Here is a 16,801-nt window from a genome sequence, read left to right as displayed (position 1 = left end):
GAAACGCGTAAAATAAGCGTTAGCACAATGGGAATTCCGAAAGTAAGCTTCACTGCCACAAGCTGAATGCACCGGAAGAAACGGAGCAAATGCAGGGGTCAAAAATATTTTAATATACTGTACTAGCCTTCACAAGAGGTTATTGGAACGTGATCTTCCTACGTGCACTTGTGGCACGCACAAATGCAATATGAATACGTAAGCCGCTTACCTGCTCGGTAACTGAAGCATCTTTCAAAGAGCATCGCAACCTGGCGTAAACGTTCTCTGCTCGGACGTCACTCGTGAATTGTTCCCAGTTGCATACTTTACAAATCCCGACTACACAGAATCAGGTGCACATCAAACCGTATGCAACAGAAACGTCTTTATCATTTTCGGGCTACATGATGGTGAATGAATGGGACTTTGTAAAGCAGCACGAACCGCTATGGAAAAATTGATCATGTACAGACAGTACTGTGAATGTCTATTGAAAGGACTTACACCACTTATTTTCTTTTGAAACTTCAATGTGCACGCAAGGCCACTCACTGCCTGACTGGCTATGTTATCGTACTAATCTTAGTACTGGTATAAAAATGGTTGCTATGGCAGCCGGTATGCGACGTCACCTCACACATTGCGGAGGTGCCATGATGAAATGCCGTTCGAGACTGGAATAGACAGGCAATTGTGGAGAGCAGTAAGTACTTACTTTTGTACGTTAAAACTTGGTCATCGAAGACCGGATGAAGATGTGTCAGAAAACAAGCGGGCGACGGAGTAGCTACGTCAGTCGATGTGCAACGGAAACCAACGCGACTTGTGTGACATTAGGTACTACGAGTCTATGATCACGTCTCCATACAATACGAGCATGTTATTTAATAGAAACACACTCTGGAGTCGGACTACAGAGTCTGCGCCCCAACCCAACCCAACGTTCAACATTGTCTGTCATACAGCACTTGAAAATACCGACATCTGGGCGAATGCCTTGCGATGTGCACCCCACGTTTTATTGCTGCTTTGCGGTGAACTACGCCGTCGCGCTCACGGTCGGCGATGCCGCTAGCCTTCCCCTATAGCGGCACATTGACAACTTGCTGACCACCAACTTGCTGATGACTTTTTGAGGATCGACAAAATGTTTACCCGGCAATTTGTTGCAACGACAAATCGGTGACCGACAAGTGGACGAACGAGAGTGTGCCGACTTCCGACATTTTGCTGACGACAATCTGCTGACATTTTAAAACATAAAATAACATAAAAATTAAGAAATCGTCAGAAACAAAAGAAAACATTAAAAAAAGCAATAAGAGCTTAAGAATAACATAAGAAACAAAAGGATAGCACAAGAAAATATAAGAAGGCATGCAAAAATGTTTATAAAAAGCATAAGAAATTATACGAAAAAATCAGAAAACGTAAGAGAATATATAAAACAACAGCCGACATAAGACCTAAGAGAACCTAAGAAGCCAACGTAAGAAACCAAGGTAAGCTAAGAAAACCAATAAAAAGAGCCCAAAAAGCATCCATTTACAAGGAATAATCTTCTAATTTTTAACTCATGAAAAAACTTCACACAACGTGCACGGCACCATACTGAACGCAGGCCCCATCCGTGGGCGGTCAGCCTAATACTGCGGTTTACCCGTGCACATTCCGATCGATCTTTTTCGACCTGTTCGATTATGATTTCATCTGCGGCTGCAGTCAGTCACACCGCAGTGGGTCTGCTTTTTACCACCACAATCTCCGCATCAAGCGATGCTGCTCACAGCGGGATCCCTTCTGAAACATTCTTCTCGAGATTTTTAATCAGCCAGTTTAATCATCTTTCCAACATCAGTGTGTTAGAATGATAATTCTCCATCTGCTACTGTACAGTGCATCCCGCAATGATGCCGTTCTGCGATAAGATTCCATCTGATGTGTCGCACCACCTGTTGTTTATCTCGGTGTTGCTCTTATCTTTCGCCGCGTTCATCGGGATTTCTACGGCCGCTGATGAATGTACTTTTATGAAGAATTGTACCTGCATTAATAGTGATGCTGTGAAGAACGATTTGAAGGAAGAAAATTTATTTCCCGTGGCAAAATGCGTCAACACAGACTACGCGTCGATCTCGCATTTTTTCGATCCTAAGCTGCGTTCGTTGGTTTTCTCCGGGAATCTCCTGACCAAACTTGGCCATGACTTGCAGACGTATAAATCCCTGGAATGGGCGGATTTATCCGGGAATAAAATTGAGGAAATCCGTGGGGAGGATTTTCGGGGGAATTTGATGTTGCGCCGACTGGATTTGTCGGAGAATAAAATTCGCAGACTGGAAAAGGCTCGTTTCAGCAGTTGAAGTTGTTGAAGGTGCTGATTTTAAAAGGGAATCTTATTGGGAATTTTTCGTGGAGGATTTTGTGGGGTTGCAAGCGCTGGAGATGTTGGATCTGGCTGAAAATCAGCTGACAGGTAAATTATTAATTAATTTCGATTTAATTAGCGATTTTTTAACTTCGATTTTGGGATTTTTCGTAAAATCTTTTTCGACAAAATGTCATATTTTCCTTCAGTTTTTCAGGTTTTGAATTTATTATTTGCTACAATTTAATTCAGATTTTGCGACTGATCCGGCAGCCTAAAAGCTTGCCAATTTTCGAATTAATAATTTTATAAACGAATTTTTTTGTTTTTGTTTTTCGTGGTATTAGATTCGTGCCACATTTTGTACAGGATTTTATAAATTATTTTGTGCGTGAATTTCATCCATGATCGAGCGGTAGCACCCGCTGGATTATTTCAACAAATACCGTGCTCGAATATTTCGAAAAATGTCGTGAAAAAATCATGGAGACTATTTTTAATGGAAATGATTTTAATAATAAATTATAATAATTTGTTTATTAAATGCTGTAATTAATTAACTTTATGATTGCTTTATTAAATGCTGGAATTAATTAACTTAATGATTGCTCTATTAAATGCTGTAATTAATTGACTTAATAATTGATTAATTTAATGCTGCACTAAATTGACTTAACCAGCGTAACGGGGATTTGTTACTGAACAACTGCTGTATTATTTAGATTTGGAACTTTTATACGCCAGTAATCTCGCCGCCGCATCGGCGCCTAATCTCTCCCGCCTATCGCTCCACCACAACCACTTAACGACCGCCTCCTTCCGCGCCAGTACCGACACCAACGCCACGAACACCACCACCGACACCGCCGGCGTCTTCCTCGGGCATCCCGTCCAATTCCTGGATCTGTCCTACACTGGCGTCGACAGTCTCCCGCTGGTCATCCAGCACTTCCCCAACCTGGTCTCCCTAAATCTCTCCTACTGCGGCATCGACGATGGGCGTCTGGCGGGGCTGGACGCCGGTGTGCAGCTGCGGGAGGTGGTCTTGCGCGGAAATTTGTTCACAGAGATTACGGATTATCCCCGGAAGAAGGGGATCACCCTGGATGTGGCCGGGACTGATGTGCAGTGTGCGTGCTGGATGGTGGGGGTGCTGGACGCCGGGGAACAGCAGTGGAAAGGTGAGATCTATATTTTCATATTTATTTTTATATTATATGTAAATTACTGATTTATTTCTCTTGTATTTCATATATATTTTTATATAGTTTTATAGATTTTTTAATTTTTTTAAAATACTTTTTATATCTAATATTCTGTTTTATATTACACGAAAACAAGCGGATGAATAAAAACTGGAATCCTGCTTAAAATTTATTATTTTAAATGGAAGTTGTGATGGGGACATGACAAAAAAATAATGCCATCCTGTTATCTGTCTTGCTAAAGAAATGTGAACTAATTCTGCCTGCCAAACGTATTGGAAAAACGTAAAAACAGTATTTGAGTTCATTTTTAGTTCGGCTGTTTCTGAAAGAATTTTAGTTTGACGTAAAGACGCCCAACAGGTTCGAGCCATTGAACTACGATACATTTGATAAAAAAATCAATGAGCAGAAACAGCGTATTACAAGCAACTAGTAACCTGATGTCCTGATCTAACTAATTAATGCCTTTTTTAGCTTTTTGGGACATATTTTTTCTGATATTCCAGTTTATTTATAGCATATTTTTAAGGAAATGGCTATTGTCACCCCCCTGCACCGCCTTTGACTATTGTCACCACCTTTCAGTTTATTCTTATAATTTTGCCATAAACGGCTCTTTTTCAATTCTCTTCTTGCCAGTTTGGTTGGCAGTTCTTAACCAGCAATCGAGGCAGTCCTTTACACGAAACAGCGGTTCCTTCCGGTGGACATTCGAGGCCATCGTGTGACGACATGGAAGCCCGTATGTACATGACGCGAGACAGTCACACTGATACCGCATGGTGCTTTTGTCAGAATGTACGTACTAAGCATTCTGCCCTTAGCATGCGTTGGAACGGCCGTTCGCCCGAGGTCTTTGCCGTGTGCGCTTTATGGCGGATTTATAAACTAGAGTCCTGCGCTGGGGATCGTTTCTGGCAACTTTTTCGATCGATCAATGACGAAAGTCTGGTTGGTGGCTTAAGATAAACCAAATAAAACCAACGAAAACGAAAACCTAAGAAACTTAGGAAACCAAAACAATAAGTACTATAATTATGCAAATTTTATTCTGTCAAGTATACTTACTATCAAGCTGTAAAATACTATTTCTAAGTTGGCTGAAAGGTCAACCCAGCAACAATTTGAAAAAAAATGACCGAGGAGTGGCAGTAGCCAAAGGGGGGTGAGAAAGGTGGTGACAACAGTCAAAGGGGGTGTTTATTTTATTTAAAAAAAGGGGGTGACAATAGCCAAAAGGGGGTGTGAGGGGGTGACAATAGTCGCACCCTATTTTCGAAAAAAGGAATGAAAAATGCGAACTACGCGTCAAAAGGTAATTTAAGCATGCTGTGGTTTTATTAATGATAAAATGGCGCTGTGAAAATAAAAGTACATAAATTAATAGTTCCACAATTTCTCCTCGCGTTTATCCATTTTTGGAGAATTTCGATCGATGTTCAACTAGGTCTGGACTGCATGACCGACCCCGCCCGCCTCACCGCCCTCCGCGCCCTGTGCGCCGCCCCCGGGGTCGGCAGCCACCTGTTCCTTCCCCTTCTGGTGATTATCGGCGCTTTATTGGTGATCGGCGCCGCGTTCTCCTGTTATCTGTGCTACCGCTACCGTCCGCAGATGTACAGCGACTGGCTGCGCTGTACTTGTCTGCGGAAGCTGTGCGGGAACCGGCATGAGGACCGGAAGCCGTCGGAACTGATGGCCTTCGTGTCGGCCACCAACAGCAGCACGCCCACCATGCAGAGCGTCAGTCCCACGCCGGAACTCCACGATCCGGCCCAGTTTATCCGGGCGCATGCGCAGCCCGTGCTACACGATGCAGGTACGATGGGAAGACATAAAAATCAATAAAAAATTATTAAAATAGATTTATGTGAAGTTAAACAAATAAAATTCACTGAAAATGATAAATAGCCGGTAAATCTTTGAAATTGAATTTACGGGAATGTTTTAGAAATATTTATCAGGGTTTTGTTGAATGCGCATTTTTTGTTGCATTGTGCGTACTTTGATGTTTTTATTCTTGTGGTCAAGATGACAGAAATACTTTAAACGACTGCTTGGAGAAATTGGTGCTTTTTTAATAAATTTCGTTTTGTGCCGGTTTTCTCAATGAATTTTTATTAAAACAGTAGCTGCATGTTTGTCTATTGTACGTATATTTTTATACACCGAATTGGCCCGGAAGATTGGCTGAAAAAGCATTGTTGTACCGTTTAACTCGTTTTTCGTGAGAAATTCGTAGTGTATGGGCTGTTGGTACCCAGTCCTGATTCGAACGATTTTATGAAGCCTCTGATGTAAACTGGTTCTATGTGTGTCTCAAGTAAACATTTTTTTTCATATTTTTACTGCAGTTGTTGCGGCGAAGAACATTATAATTCGTTCGCTCCGAAACCAGCAGTAACTTTTACGAAATTATTTACATAAGAATGCGTCACTTATCGTTAGATTTTATTGTAATGAGTTTGTAAAGTGTGGTCAACCTAACTAAGCAAACGTTGATTAAATTTGATTTTCTTAAAAATTATATCAAAACAACCTAAAAATATGAAAAAGACTCAAAAACCTCAGAACCTGAAAATTAAGCAAACGTTGATTAAATTTGATTCTTAAAAATTACATCAAAACAACCTAAAAATATGAAAAAGACTCAAAAACCTCAGAACCTGAAAATTAAGCAGACGTTGATTTTTTCAAAACAAAATTATTTTTAAAACAAATAATCTTAGAATAACAAAATTGAATGTTTAAAAATTCAGGAAAATTATAATATAATTCTCGTCGTATTTTAATATTGCAGGAGATCCGCGACGCGTTTTCGAGAAGAACGACGACTCGGCGAGCGACGATGAGGAGGAGGATTCCTGTACGAAGTGATCGGCAGTGGTCGTCAGCGCGACTGCTACGTCAATCAGCGCTACATTGACGCTCAAAGTCAGCCTGTGACGGAATTGTGATTCTGCGGATTCTTTGCACAAAAGTGTCTTCCCAACCGACCCGTAAATTTTTCTGACCGCATTTGCTCCATTTTATGATTAACAAATTTTCCCCGCGAATCTCTAACCGCATAATCAAAAACAGATTGGATTATTTTTTTGTGTTGATGAGTGTCGTGAATTGCCGTTAACCTGTAGTATTTTGATGATTCCCTGTTTGTTGCCATTTCTACTAATGAGCTTGATTAATTCGAGCGTTACAGATGTTTTGGATTAATTTTGTTGGATCTGCTGTGTGCTGTTTGGATTATAGTTGATTTTTGTGATTTATTACCAGTTCCTTCAATAAAGTTATGGACTTATCCTTCAGCTATTTTTTGCGCTGTAGCAAAGCGAATATTCATTAGCTTTTTAAGAACACAAAAATTTTAAAATTACTAGAAAATTTGTGAAGCATATTTATATTATCTTTTTCCGTACTTGGAAACACTAAAAAATAAGTGTGTATAAGTTACAGTAATAAACAACGCGCAATTTTTTAACGGCTCATTTCTAAATAATTTGGCGTTTCTTATTGACAGTTTATTAATTAGCGATAAGATTTCGGCATTCTGTATCGGTTTTAGTTATATCATGCAATTTTCTTGTGCTTATTTTTATTAACAAGCAATTGCTTAATGTTCAAATATTCTCAGTTAATTAACTGCGAGTATTTCAAGATTGAGCTGTGTCTGTTTGCGAGCGATTTTCATAGCTCATGCAACTACATATTGCGAATAACTTGAAAAACCGCGGAGTATCGGTTTGTTCCGCCCAGATGCTGTCATTTGTATTTTTAATTGCTTTAAATTTTCTTTTTTTCTACGTTATCTGATGTTTTACTGGCTAAACTAAGTCTGTTTTTATTTGTGTTTGCTTGCAATTTATTGCTGCATACTGAAGACTGTAATAAATACACATAATATTATATTCTTTTATTTTGATGCGCATAACACCGAGAAATCCTTCAAAAATCCGCCAAGTTTTATTCCCGCAAGCGGACATAAAATACCAAATAATTCCTTGACACGAACGTAAGTTAACGCTAGCATCTACTTGTCCATCAACTCTGCCCGCAAAAATGCCCCGAAAAAAAACAGCAAGCGTGATAATATTCACACAAAGAAAAAGGTAACAAAAATCGAAATCTACCGCGGTGACCGCGCAATTTTCTCCCAAAAACGCCACATTAATACGCTGCAGAAAAGAATACCAATAACGAATAAGCAGCGATTACTATACAGGTGTACAGTGGCTCAGTACTAGTTCGAATCATGAGAGAAACGCAATAACAACAGCTTTAACAAAAAACTCCAGGTGACCGTCCGCTTTCACGTGTTCCGTCGCGGCGGATGCGACGACGACTGCGATCCGTTGCTCCCGGGATGGCCGCCGCCCGCCACACCCATGGCGCCGCCCCCCTCGCGGCGGGCAGTGTGCACGTTGGGCGTCGTGAAGCACACTTTGAAGATGTACGGGAAAGCGCCCTCTGTGGAAACGAAAATAACACCAAATTACAGCAACAAAATGGCGAAAAAGACAAAGGAAATATGTTCAGAAAATTCAAACTACAGATAAAAAATTGCAACAGGAATTCCGATTAAATAAATAAATTTAAACGCTAAATCAACTAAAAAGCTGATTTAAAATACTGATTTAAAAATACAGATTTTTATTTCTCAATAAATTTAAAATTAGTTCGAAAATAATACTGCCAAATTATCTTAAATTTTTAAAAAATTGTTTTGAAACGTTAAATTTAAACTGGGATTTTTTAATTTTTAAACGTTCGTTGGCGAATTCATTTCGGTACTAAACGTTATCATATAAAGGGCATTTTACGACTATGACAAAATAATTTCGACGTACTCTGCGTGCTCTTGTTGGGCAATTCCGTGTGATTAACTTGCACCAGCGCTTCGACAGCCGCCTCCAGTGTCTCATACTCCACGAATCCCGACTCACTGCGCTCCGCTATAACATCAAACAGCGTGCATTTAATACCAAATTAAGTAGCCCGCAGCTGTATGATTATCCTTACATAACCGAAATCATAAAAATTATTTAATTACTAATTAAATTCATTTATTAATCAATTGACGAAATTTTCGTTGGTTAAAATTATTAATCAATTGACTAAATTTTCGTTGTTTAAAATATTTTCAATTCAATCTTCCTCGCTTCCTACAGATTAAATCGCCATTCGATAGTAAGATAAACTGCACCGGCACGTACATTTGCCCTTCATCATGATCAGCGTGTCCGGCTTCCGGCCCGTGGTGCGCACGAACACGTCCTCCACCTCGGCCTCGTCGGAGCCGGCGGGGGCGTTGAAGAAGTGCAGACACTTGGTGGGCGCCGTGATGCGGTTCTTGGCGGCCTGTTCCGGCGTGCTGAAGCGGTTGTTGCGCGCGTTACTGTAGTCCTTGTACGACGGCGTCCCGTCCGGCAGCGTGTACGGATTGGGCACATCGTTCAACGACGGCTGCCGCGATTGCCTAATAACAATCACTATTATCATCAGCGAATGATCATCAAATAATATTAAACGAAGCACTAATAAAATTACAAAAGCATCGGCAAAACGCTACCGCGACTGGCTTATGCCATACTAAGGCCGCTTGTAACTGTTTAATAATAGCATTACTTCATTTTGGAGGTACAAAACATACACATGAACGTGGCTATGCGTCATATTACGTAAATACGAGTACAAACAATCTGGGAAAAACAATGTAAAGTCTTAACAATGTGCCAACGGACAATAACTTATCAACAGAGAAGCAGATGAGTCTTTTAAAATTACGTGCTATGGGACCGAACGTATCATCGTAGAAATAGTCAAAATTGTAGTAAAAGGGCTAACAGGGAATAGAACTTAAATGGAGTGATCCCAGGATTGTAAGAGAATTTCCACGATAAAATGTTTTGAAAAAAATTTTTTCATGTACTTATTTATAATAAGTTTTTAACCACACTTCGTTGATCTACATTAAAAAGCTTTTTACTCTGATTTTATAGCTCACAAAAATCATCAAATTTGTATATCTGAGACTCTGAACATCCTTCAATCACAAACTGCCGCAGTAATACTGGAGATTGAAAATTTGAAGTACAGTACTGTACCATTCAACGTTTCCCATGAATTAATTACTGAATATTTCCAGCACTCACGTCACTTGAATCTTCGACCCGAACGCGGTAATCCCGTGCAGATTCTCAATGGCCCGCCGCATGGAGATCGTGTCGCCCATCTGGATCATGGCTGAGCCTTCTTTGCTCTTCAGGAACTTCACCTAAAACCATAACCACCCATACCTCCATTAAATCCGCAGCCGATCGTCGGTCCAGAGCGTCACGTACCCGCATCACGTTGCCGTACATGCAGAAGAGATTGAACAATCGGTCGCAGTTGAATTTATCCATATTCAGTCCGTACAGCATTACCACGGCGCCGCTGGACTCCTGGGCGCCCCCCGGCTGGCCGTAGCGAGTGCCGCTCTGCGGTCCGCGCTCCTCATACCGGCCTCCTCCACCGCTGCGGCTGTCGTAGCGATCATCCCGCGGACCGCCGTACTGATCGCGTCTGTTCCACAATGAAAACGCAAATTACAAACGGAATAAGTAACCAAGAATCACCAAGATAACGATTCCTGTGGCATTTCAGAGTTGTAACTAAATCTCAGTATTAATTATCATACCAGAACGCATGAAGTCGGCGGAAAAAAATGTCATAAAAAAGGGAAAAAAACATTATCCGATCATCCACATAAATTATTCAAAAACTATTTTAAAATTCAGGATAAGTGAAAAACTGACTCGGTAGCTTCGGTGTGCAAATTCTTGCAATTTTATTGTGAAGTATTGCAACATTTCGATAATAACAATCATTAATTCAATAATAATTGACTCCAACTAAGAAACCCTAATACCCAACTAGCGCCAAATCGTAGTCTTGTGGCTTCAAGCCGTCGATTGCCAGGATCTAAGCTCGAATTTAACCGGAAGAAAATATTATCGGCTATATTAATATGTGTTCTGTTTATTTTTAAATTTACTGAGTGAGTTCTATTTTTGTTTTATGTATCGCAGACATGTAGGCATGTCGTCCGAATCAGCTAAGGAAAAACCATATTGCTCGTATAATTTACTAACTGTGTTGCTAAACGTAATGTTGTAGGCATTTCACTATGCACATGAGCGACATTTAATACAAAAAATGGTCATGTAAAAAGTGCCGATTATTCATACCGTTCCTGACGGCTGCCGTAGCTGTCGTACTGCGGCGGCGGCGCTCCACCGCGTTCATATTCACGCCCCCGGGGATCCACCGGCGGATAGGACTGGCCGTGCGGCGGCGGTGTGCGTCGATCATATCCGCCGCGATCGTACGCTCCCTGCGCCACGGGCTGCGCCGGACGCTGGTACTGGTCGTAGCTGGTCGGCCGGCTCTGGTCGCCGTACGGCGCCCGCTGATCATAGGCCGGGGCGGGCTGGTAGCCGCGATTCCCTGCCAACATTTCAGCAATTAATCATCATTTAATTTTTATAAATTAACTGAGACAATATCTCAAGATTTTCAAGCAAATTTGGAAACGTTCGTAAAAAAAACCTTTGGGAAATTTTTATATAATCACGGATGCCTTTCCTCACAAACATGAAATGCTAAAGTATATTTAAGTTCTTCTAAACTGGACATAGGGACAACCTCACGTAGATAAATTATTGCTATATCGCAAAAGTTGCAAATGAAAAAACTATTTTAATGATAGGTCTCACGAACAATTTTTCAAACAAGTAGTAATTTCGGGTATGTCTCGAAGTTGTGCCGCTTCCATCAGCCACGGTCCTACAATAATCTCTTCGTGGTGCTAAGTACTGTTACATGGCGATTTTACGATATGGCAAGGTACAAAGAAAGGTATTTACCACGATAATTTCCTTAATTATCATATGAATTATCATTAAATAATAATTAGCTCCAGAATTCACAAGAAAATTTGCAATCATTAAGTGATATCATTATAACGGAATCCTGTTGACCACAGTCACAACCGCAGCCCAAAGATATCAACATTTTCACAACAGTTTTCACCGAATTCCTCACCGTACGGATCGCCATAATGGCCGGGCGGCATATCCGCCGGTTTCTCCAGCAGCGGCGGTGGTCGTGCTGGCTCCCCCACTGCAAGACACCACCCGTCACATTACCCTGCTCCATCATCCACACGATATCCCAGCACTCCAACGGGCATCAGCCGGCATCCACGGCACCGAGACCCATCCACGCTGCGGTCAAACAACAATCAGATATTCCGCATACAACGGTCCGTCAAAAAGGGATGGAGGTGAGTGTTAGCCAGAGCAGCCACAGTAGCCAGGGTCATGCACATGCACAGATCACACAAGCGGGCACAAGACGGGGGGAAGCAGATATTTCACATGACAGTGTAGTGGTGTGCAGCCAGCAAAGCCCCATACGTGTTTTTTTTAAATATTCACCCCGATGAAATGAGTGGTAAATTAAATTTGATCTTATGATTGTCAATGCAACTGCCTTACGAGGATGTATTATATATGCTGTATTAATATGCGGGCATTTATATTTATACAACACTTGCCTTCACTTTCGCGGCTGGAGATTTGTGCGGTATTGCAATGATAGTGGAGTGTGCGTTCAGTTCAGTCTGTCTCCGGATTGTCAAATTGTGCTGTGTGGTTTAAAAGTCTCTGGTTTCTGATCCTGATCAGTGGCAGTCGGGGTTTTTATGATTATGTCGACATGGCGAAGGTTTTGTTAATCAAATATTTTCACGTTCGCATGCATGTAAATTTACATGAAACCATGATAGGTATGCTACAATTAGTACGGTGGAATGTGAATCAAATGATATGCCACAATTAGCATTTATTAGCTAAAAAATTAAGTTAATAAAATTCTGCAAATTAAATTGCTATTTAGGCGTATTTCGTTGAACTAACTTGCTAGATTGTTTATATTCAATTTTCCAGATTAGGTAGCGCAACAGAAAAGAACGGATGTCAGCAAAAATATCAAACCCTTTTTAACTAAAAAAATATTTCCAAAAAGGAAGGAAATGTCAAATTTGCTTTGAAATTCAAAATATTCCCGCAAAATTAGGTTCAACGATTACAATCAATACGATTTTTCAATAAGTAATTAAATGAAAATTAAAAATTAAGTATGCCGGTGTTGGTGCATGGACTCTGCAAAAAGAACGCGGCCACCTTGTGATCGATGCATGTGCGGCGACGCCTGCAGGGCGGCTGCGCTGAACACAACCCCGAATGTGTGGCGAAATACCGTTTGTGAAAACTGAACACTGAACACGCGCACAAGTCAGTTTTATCTCCGCAGTGACGAGGTGTATTTTATCCGGCGTGTGTGGGTCTTCCGTGGAAGCTGGCTGGTGCCCGTGTTGGTGCTGTGGTTCGAGCTTGTTCATGAATGATCAAAGACAGTTAAGAACAAACTTGTAATTGTAGCCAATAATATGACAAATCATTAAATACTGCATTTAGGAAATAAAATTGAAATCATTATTTTGCTAAATAACATTATTTCACTTTTTATTTCATTTCTGGTGCCTTTAAAAAATATTCCTAGAACTGAAGAAATTAGTGAAATCTGTACCCTATCGATCAATGCGCCTTAACTTTCGAAAATTAGAGACAAATCGTTCATGCTTACACAAAGTCAGCTTATGTCTGTGCAATAATTACCACGCAAATTCTCACATTTCAGCTTTTAAGCGTTAGAAAATTATTCTTTATCCCTATAAAATTTTTGCGAACTGCAAGAAAATAAAACTGATATTCCAATAAAAATATTCCAAAACTTATTAAGAATTTGGGATATTTTTTCGGAGTGCTGCAATGAGAAATAAATAATAAACCAATATCCACCAGACTGTATACAGTTTCAAAAGTCAGCCTGGTCTCCAGCATTTTGTTCGATTTGCGGATCTTTTTTTTGGCGGTCAGTGATTAATTTTGCAGTGGCATCAACCACTGTTCGCTGCCGAACAGATGCCGTTTTTTCATGTTTTTTTCTTCTTTTCTTGAAATTCAATATTATTCTCACAGCCAGTGTATCGGCAAACCGTACAAGAGGAAACTGCAGTGACTTACGTGATTCCCGTGTGTAATCCCAGGTGTCCTTATCGTTGCGCACGACGGTCAGTGTTTGCGTCTACAAAATATCCTGGATGATCGAACTGACATGAAAATGTTAGTCAGTACGGAATTCAAAATATCAAAACTTTCAGATCATCCATAATTACCGAAACGAAATACCACTATAAATGTATAATTCTATCCAGCAATCTGCCTTATATCTGTAAAAAGCTGAAACGTAATTAAACTGCAGCGAAAAAGTTCAGGTTTCACAACGTTACATCGCAGATTCTTAGTCATCTCAGTGAAACGACTCAAACCCAGGCACAGCTTTTCGTGTTTACAGCCACAGTACTACGAAAACATGCTAATGTACAATATCAAATTCAACGTTTATTTGAAAAAAACGGAATTAAACTGCAGCAAAAAAGTTCAGGTTTCACAACGTAACATCGCAGATTCTTCGTTATTTCAATGAAACAACTCAAACCACGGGTACAGCTGCACAATATTTGTTTACAGCAACAGTATTACGAAAACATGCTAATGCATACCATCAAAATTCAACGTTGTTTGAAAAATTAAGATTTAAAACCGATTTGTAAGCATATTATTGATTAACCCTTTTTATATTATTGATGTTCAAACAAAGATCATTTCGAACATTTATTTTACGCAGTAGCAATAGAAATGTAAAATAACCCGCGTAATCAGCTCGAACTTACAGCGATTTTCGCGAACTCGATCTTCAGTGTGCAGCAGCCGGAATAGATGTCGGCGCCGTTCAGGTAGGATTTGGCTCGCACCGCGGAATCCACGGAATCGAACTCCACCATGGCCTGCACTTGGCCGGCTTTACGGAAGATAACGATGCGGATCACCTGGCCGTGTGGCTGGCTGATTTTATGGATGACTTCCTGTACACAACAATGACCAAATAGAAATCCGACAAAATGAACACTTTGTATCCAGTGACGAGTAAAACAACTGCCAACAAAATTTCTCAAAAATAAAACAATGTTTTAAAAATTTCCAGGAAGCAGAGATACATCTTCCGAGAGTAACACTGTAAATTACTAGGAGGAATTTCAAAAACATTCACACACAACAGGTTAAAACTCTTCAAAATTTTATTAATTCACAAAATAAACTTGTAATTTTTCGGATGTAACAGGGCAATTAGACAATCGCTCAAACGCTAAATAATCATGCACCTAATTCCAAAAGCTAGTTTTCAACATTTTATTATGTGTCACAAAAGGAGATACGGTAATCAGTTTTGAACTGCACTCCACAATACGCTGAAAATCACTGGGATACTGATTAATTATTACGAAATACTCACGACATCAATCGGATAGCGTGCGTTCAGAACCGTCATAAGAAGGATATTCTTGGGCGGGTCCTCTCTGAAAAACATTAATTAACGTTAATAATCTGATTTTACTCCTCAACATATTTGTGCTTAATCAGTAATTCTAATAATAATCAATAAAAATAGAATCAATCAATAATTCTAACAATTCCTTCACACAGAAGTATTGTAACTTACGGTTTGTTGATCTTCTGGCTTGTGGAATAATTCACCTGCGTATCCACGCCAGCAATGTTCAACCCTTGACTCTGAAAAATAATGCTATGTAACATCAAAACAGAACTTTAACGTATTTTTGTTGTAACATAAACTGATAAACTCAAACTCAACCACGCAGCAGAAAAATCGAATCTCAATAATTTCTATGCGTTTTTCTCATCAAGCTTTTAATAATTGGGCTTTATGGGTTTCTTACCTTCACCAAGCGGATGGCGTCATTCATATCCTACAAATGCGATAAAAATGGAATTATTACTGCGGCTTTGCCGATGAAAGTAAGAGCAAAAATCAGCAAATTTTTACAGCAAAGATTTTCTTACCACAAACTCCACAAGAGCCATGCGTTTCTTCTGAATACCAAAAACGCACCTAGAATAAAAATAAGATAATAAATACTGAAAGGTATGTACGACTTCACCGAATGTTCCAGCCAAAACCAGGAAAAATAATTTTTTTAATTTTGAAAAAAACTGAGCACTCATTACAACGGGATTTAAACAAGAAAACGGGTTTATTAATACAAAAAATTGTTGAAAAATATCTGAAAAATGCCTTAGATAAATGTTACGGAATATCACGGAAATTTCCTAACAAAAATTAAATAAAATCATAAAGCGGGTTTTTTTTCTGACGAAATCATAGTAGTATACGGCGAACTTGACACACGAAAAGGGTTCATTTTTCCCTTTTCCTTTACATTTTCTTTTTACGACGATTGGCTTACCTAACTGCGCCATATTTAGACGCCGCGTCCATAATTTCGTTATCCGTGGCCGTCTCAGGGACGCTGCGAATGTGAACGACGGGGGACGGCTGCGGGTTCGCGCGGTCCTCAAACGAGGCGTCTCCCTACGAAAACCCTGTTCGTCAGCGCTGCACACGGACCAAAGCACCACGAAATTGACGAGATTTACCCGGCCCCCTGCCTGCTGCACGGGCTGCTGCGACGGATACGCATGCCCGTTCCCGTACTGGGCGCTGGTCGTCTCGTAACGGGGCCGTTTCGCTGCTGGGTCGTCCAGACGATCCCGTGTGTAGTCGTCGTTCCTCCACTGCGAATCACACACTTTCGTAACGGCCACGACAGCAATTTCAGTTTTATGAAGATCTACCTCTTGCTGCATGTTTTGGGGATGAAAATACACTATTCATCAATTGGAAACTCCTCAGAAAAAATCAAGACAAAGTCACAAAGTCGTCAACTAACGTCCGAATATCGAAAATGGAGCGAGATTTTCAATTTTTGACTGGTGAAATATTTCAAGTCAAGCAAAAATTTTCATGGCGTCTGACACACATCAAGAGGTTCGGCTGCAAACCCGCTGGGCTGGTTTTCCATAGAATGCAATGGTAGGTATCGGTTCGGTCCGGGTTACCGTCCGCCCGACCGATTCCGACCTGGTACCGCCTTCATATTAGACATCGACCAATCATAGTCGACTTGGTTTTTGATCGTTTTTATTCCCGGAATTCCGGTTGTGCACACAACGGTATGTGCGCTTCCTCGTTGTCTGGCATCGGAAATTATAAATTCATT

The 16,801-nt window shown here is 40.4% G+C and overlaps 2 protein-coding genes across 2 annotated transcripts; one reads left to right on the top strand and one right to left on the bottom strand.

Annotated features, from left to right (window-relative positions):
* The first annotated feature begins 2,328 nt into the window (after window positions 1-2,328).
* LOC129598774 (uncharacterized) lies at window positions 2,329-6,856 on the top strand. Its single transcript, XM_055496827.1, has 4 exons — window positions 2,329-2,458; window positions 3,073-3,531; window positions 5,006-5,377; window positions 6,359-6,856. The coding sequence occupies exons 1-4, from the start codon at window positions 2,428-2,430 to the stop codon at window positions 6,433-6,435; spliced, it is 939 nt and encodes a 312-aa protein (XP_055352802.1). The 5' UTR covers window positions 2,329-2,427; the 3' UTR covers window positions 6,436-6,856.
* A 627-nt stretch (window positions 6,857-7,483) lies between these two features.
* LOC129598777 (heterogeneous nuclear ribonucleoprotein L-like) lies at window positions 7,484-16,533 on the bottom strand. Its single transcript, XM_055496829.1, has 16 exons — window positions 16,377-16,533; window positions 16,179-16,316; window positions 15,989-16,113; window positions 15,585-15,633; window positions 15,461-15,490; window positions 15,223-15,293; window positions 15,016-15,079; window positions 14,396-14,587; window positions 13,686-13,746; window positions 11,641-11,718; window positions 10,785-11,043; window positions 9,897-10,119; window positions 9,708-9,829; window positions 8,769-9,031; window positions 8,403-8,507; window positions 7,484-8,022 (listed from the first exon to the last, which is right to left on the bottom strand). The coding sequence occupies exons 1-16, from the start codon at window positions 16,386-16,388 to the stop codon at window positions 7,865-7,867; spliced, it is 1,950 nt and encodes a 649-aa protein (XP_055352804.1). The 5' UTR covers window positions 16,389-16,533; the 3' UTR covers window positions 7,484-7,864.
* Between the last annotated feature and the right edge of the window lie 268 nt (window positions 16,534-16,801).

The sequence above is a fragment of the Paramacrobiotus metropolitanus genome, unplaced genomic scaffold (genome assembly GCF_019649055.1).
Source record: "Paramacrobiotus metropolitanus isolate TYO unplaced genomic scaffold, Prichtersi_v1.0 Parri_scaffold0000129, whole genome shotgun sequence".
Taxonomy (NCBI): domain Eukaryota; kingdom Metazoa; phylum Tardigrada; class Eutardigrada; order Parachela; family Macrobiotidae; genus Paramacrobiotus; species Paramacrobiotus metropolitanus.
The sequence above is the reverse complement of the archived record's forward strand: the minus strand, read 5'-3'. Positions and strand labels throughout refer to the sequence as shown.

Bases quoted from the DNA above. Each gene is read 5' to 3' on its own strand.
- LOC129598774 (XM_055496827.1), top strand. From the start codon at position 2,428: ATGTTGGATCTGGCTGAAAATCAGCTGACAG. The intron at 3,532-5,005 runs GTGAGATCTATA...ATGTTCAACTAG, and splicing joins CGGGGAACAGCAGTGGAAAG to GTCTGGACTGCATGACCGAC. The intron at 5,378-6,358 runs GTACGATGGGAA...TTAATATTGCAG, and splicing joins GCCCGTGCTACACGATGCAG to GAGATCCGCGACGCGTTTTC.
- LOC129598777 (XM_055496829.1), bottom strand. The intron at 13,747-14,395 runs GTAAGTTCGAGC...GATATTTTGTAG, and splicing joins TCGAGTTCGCGAAAATCGCT to ACGCAAACACTGACCGTCGT. The intron at 10,120-10,784 runs GTATGAATAATC...ATTGTGGAACAG, and splicing joins TACGGCAGCCGTCAGGAACG to ACGCGATCAGTACGGCGGTC.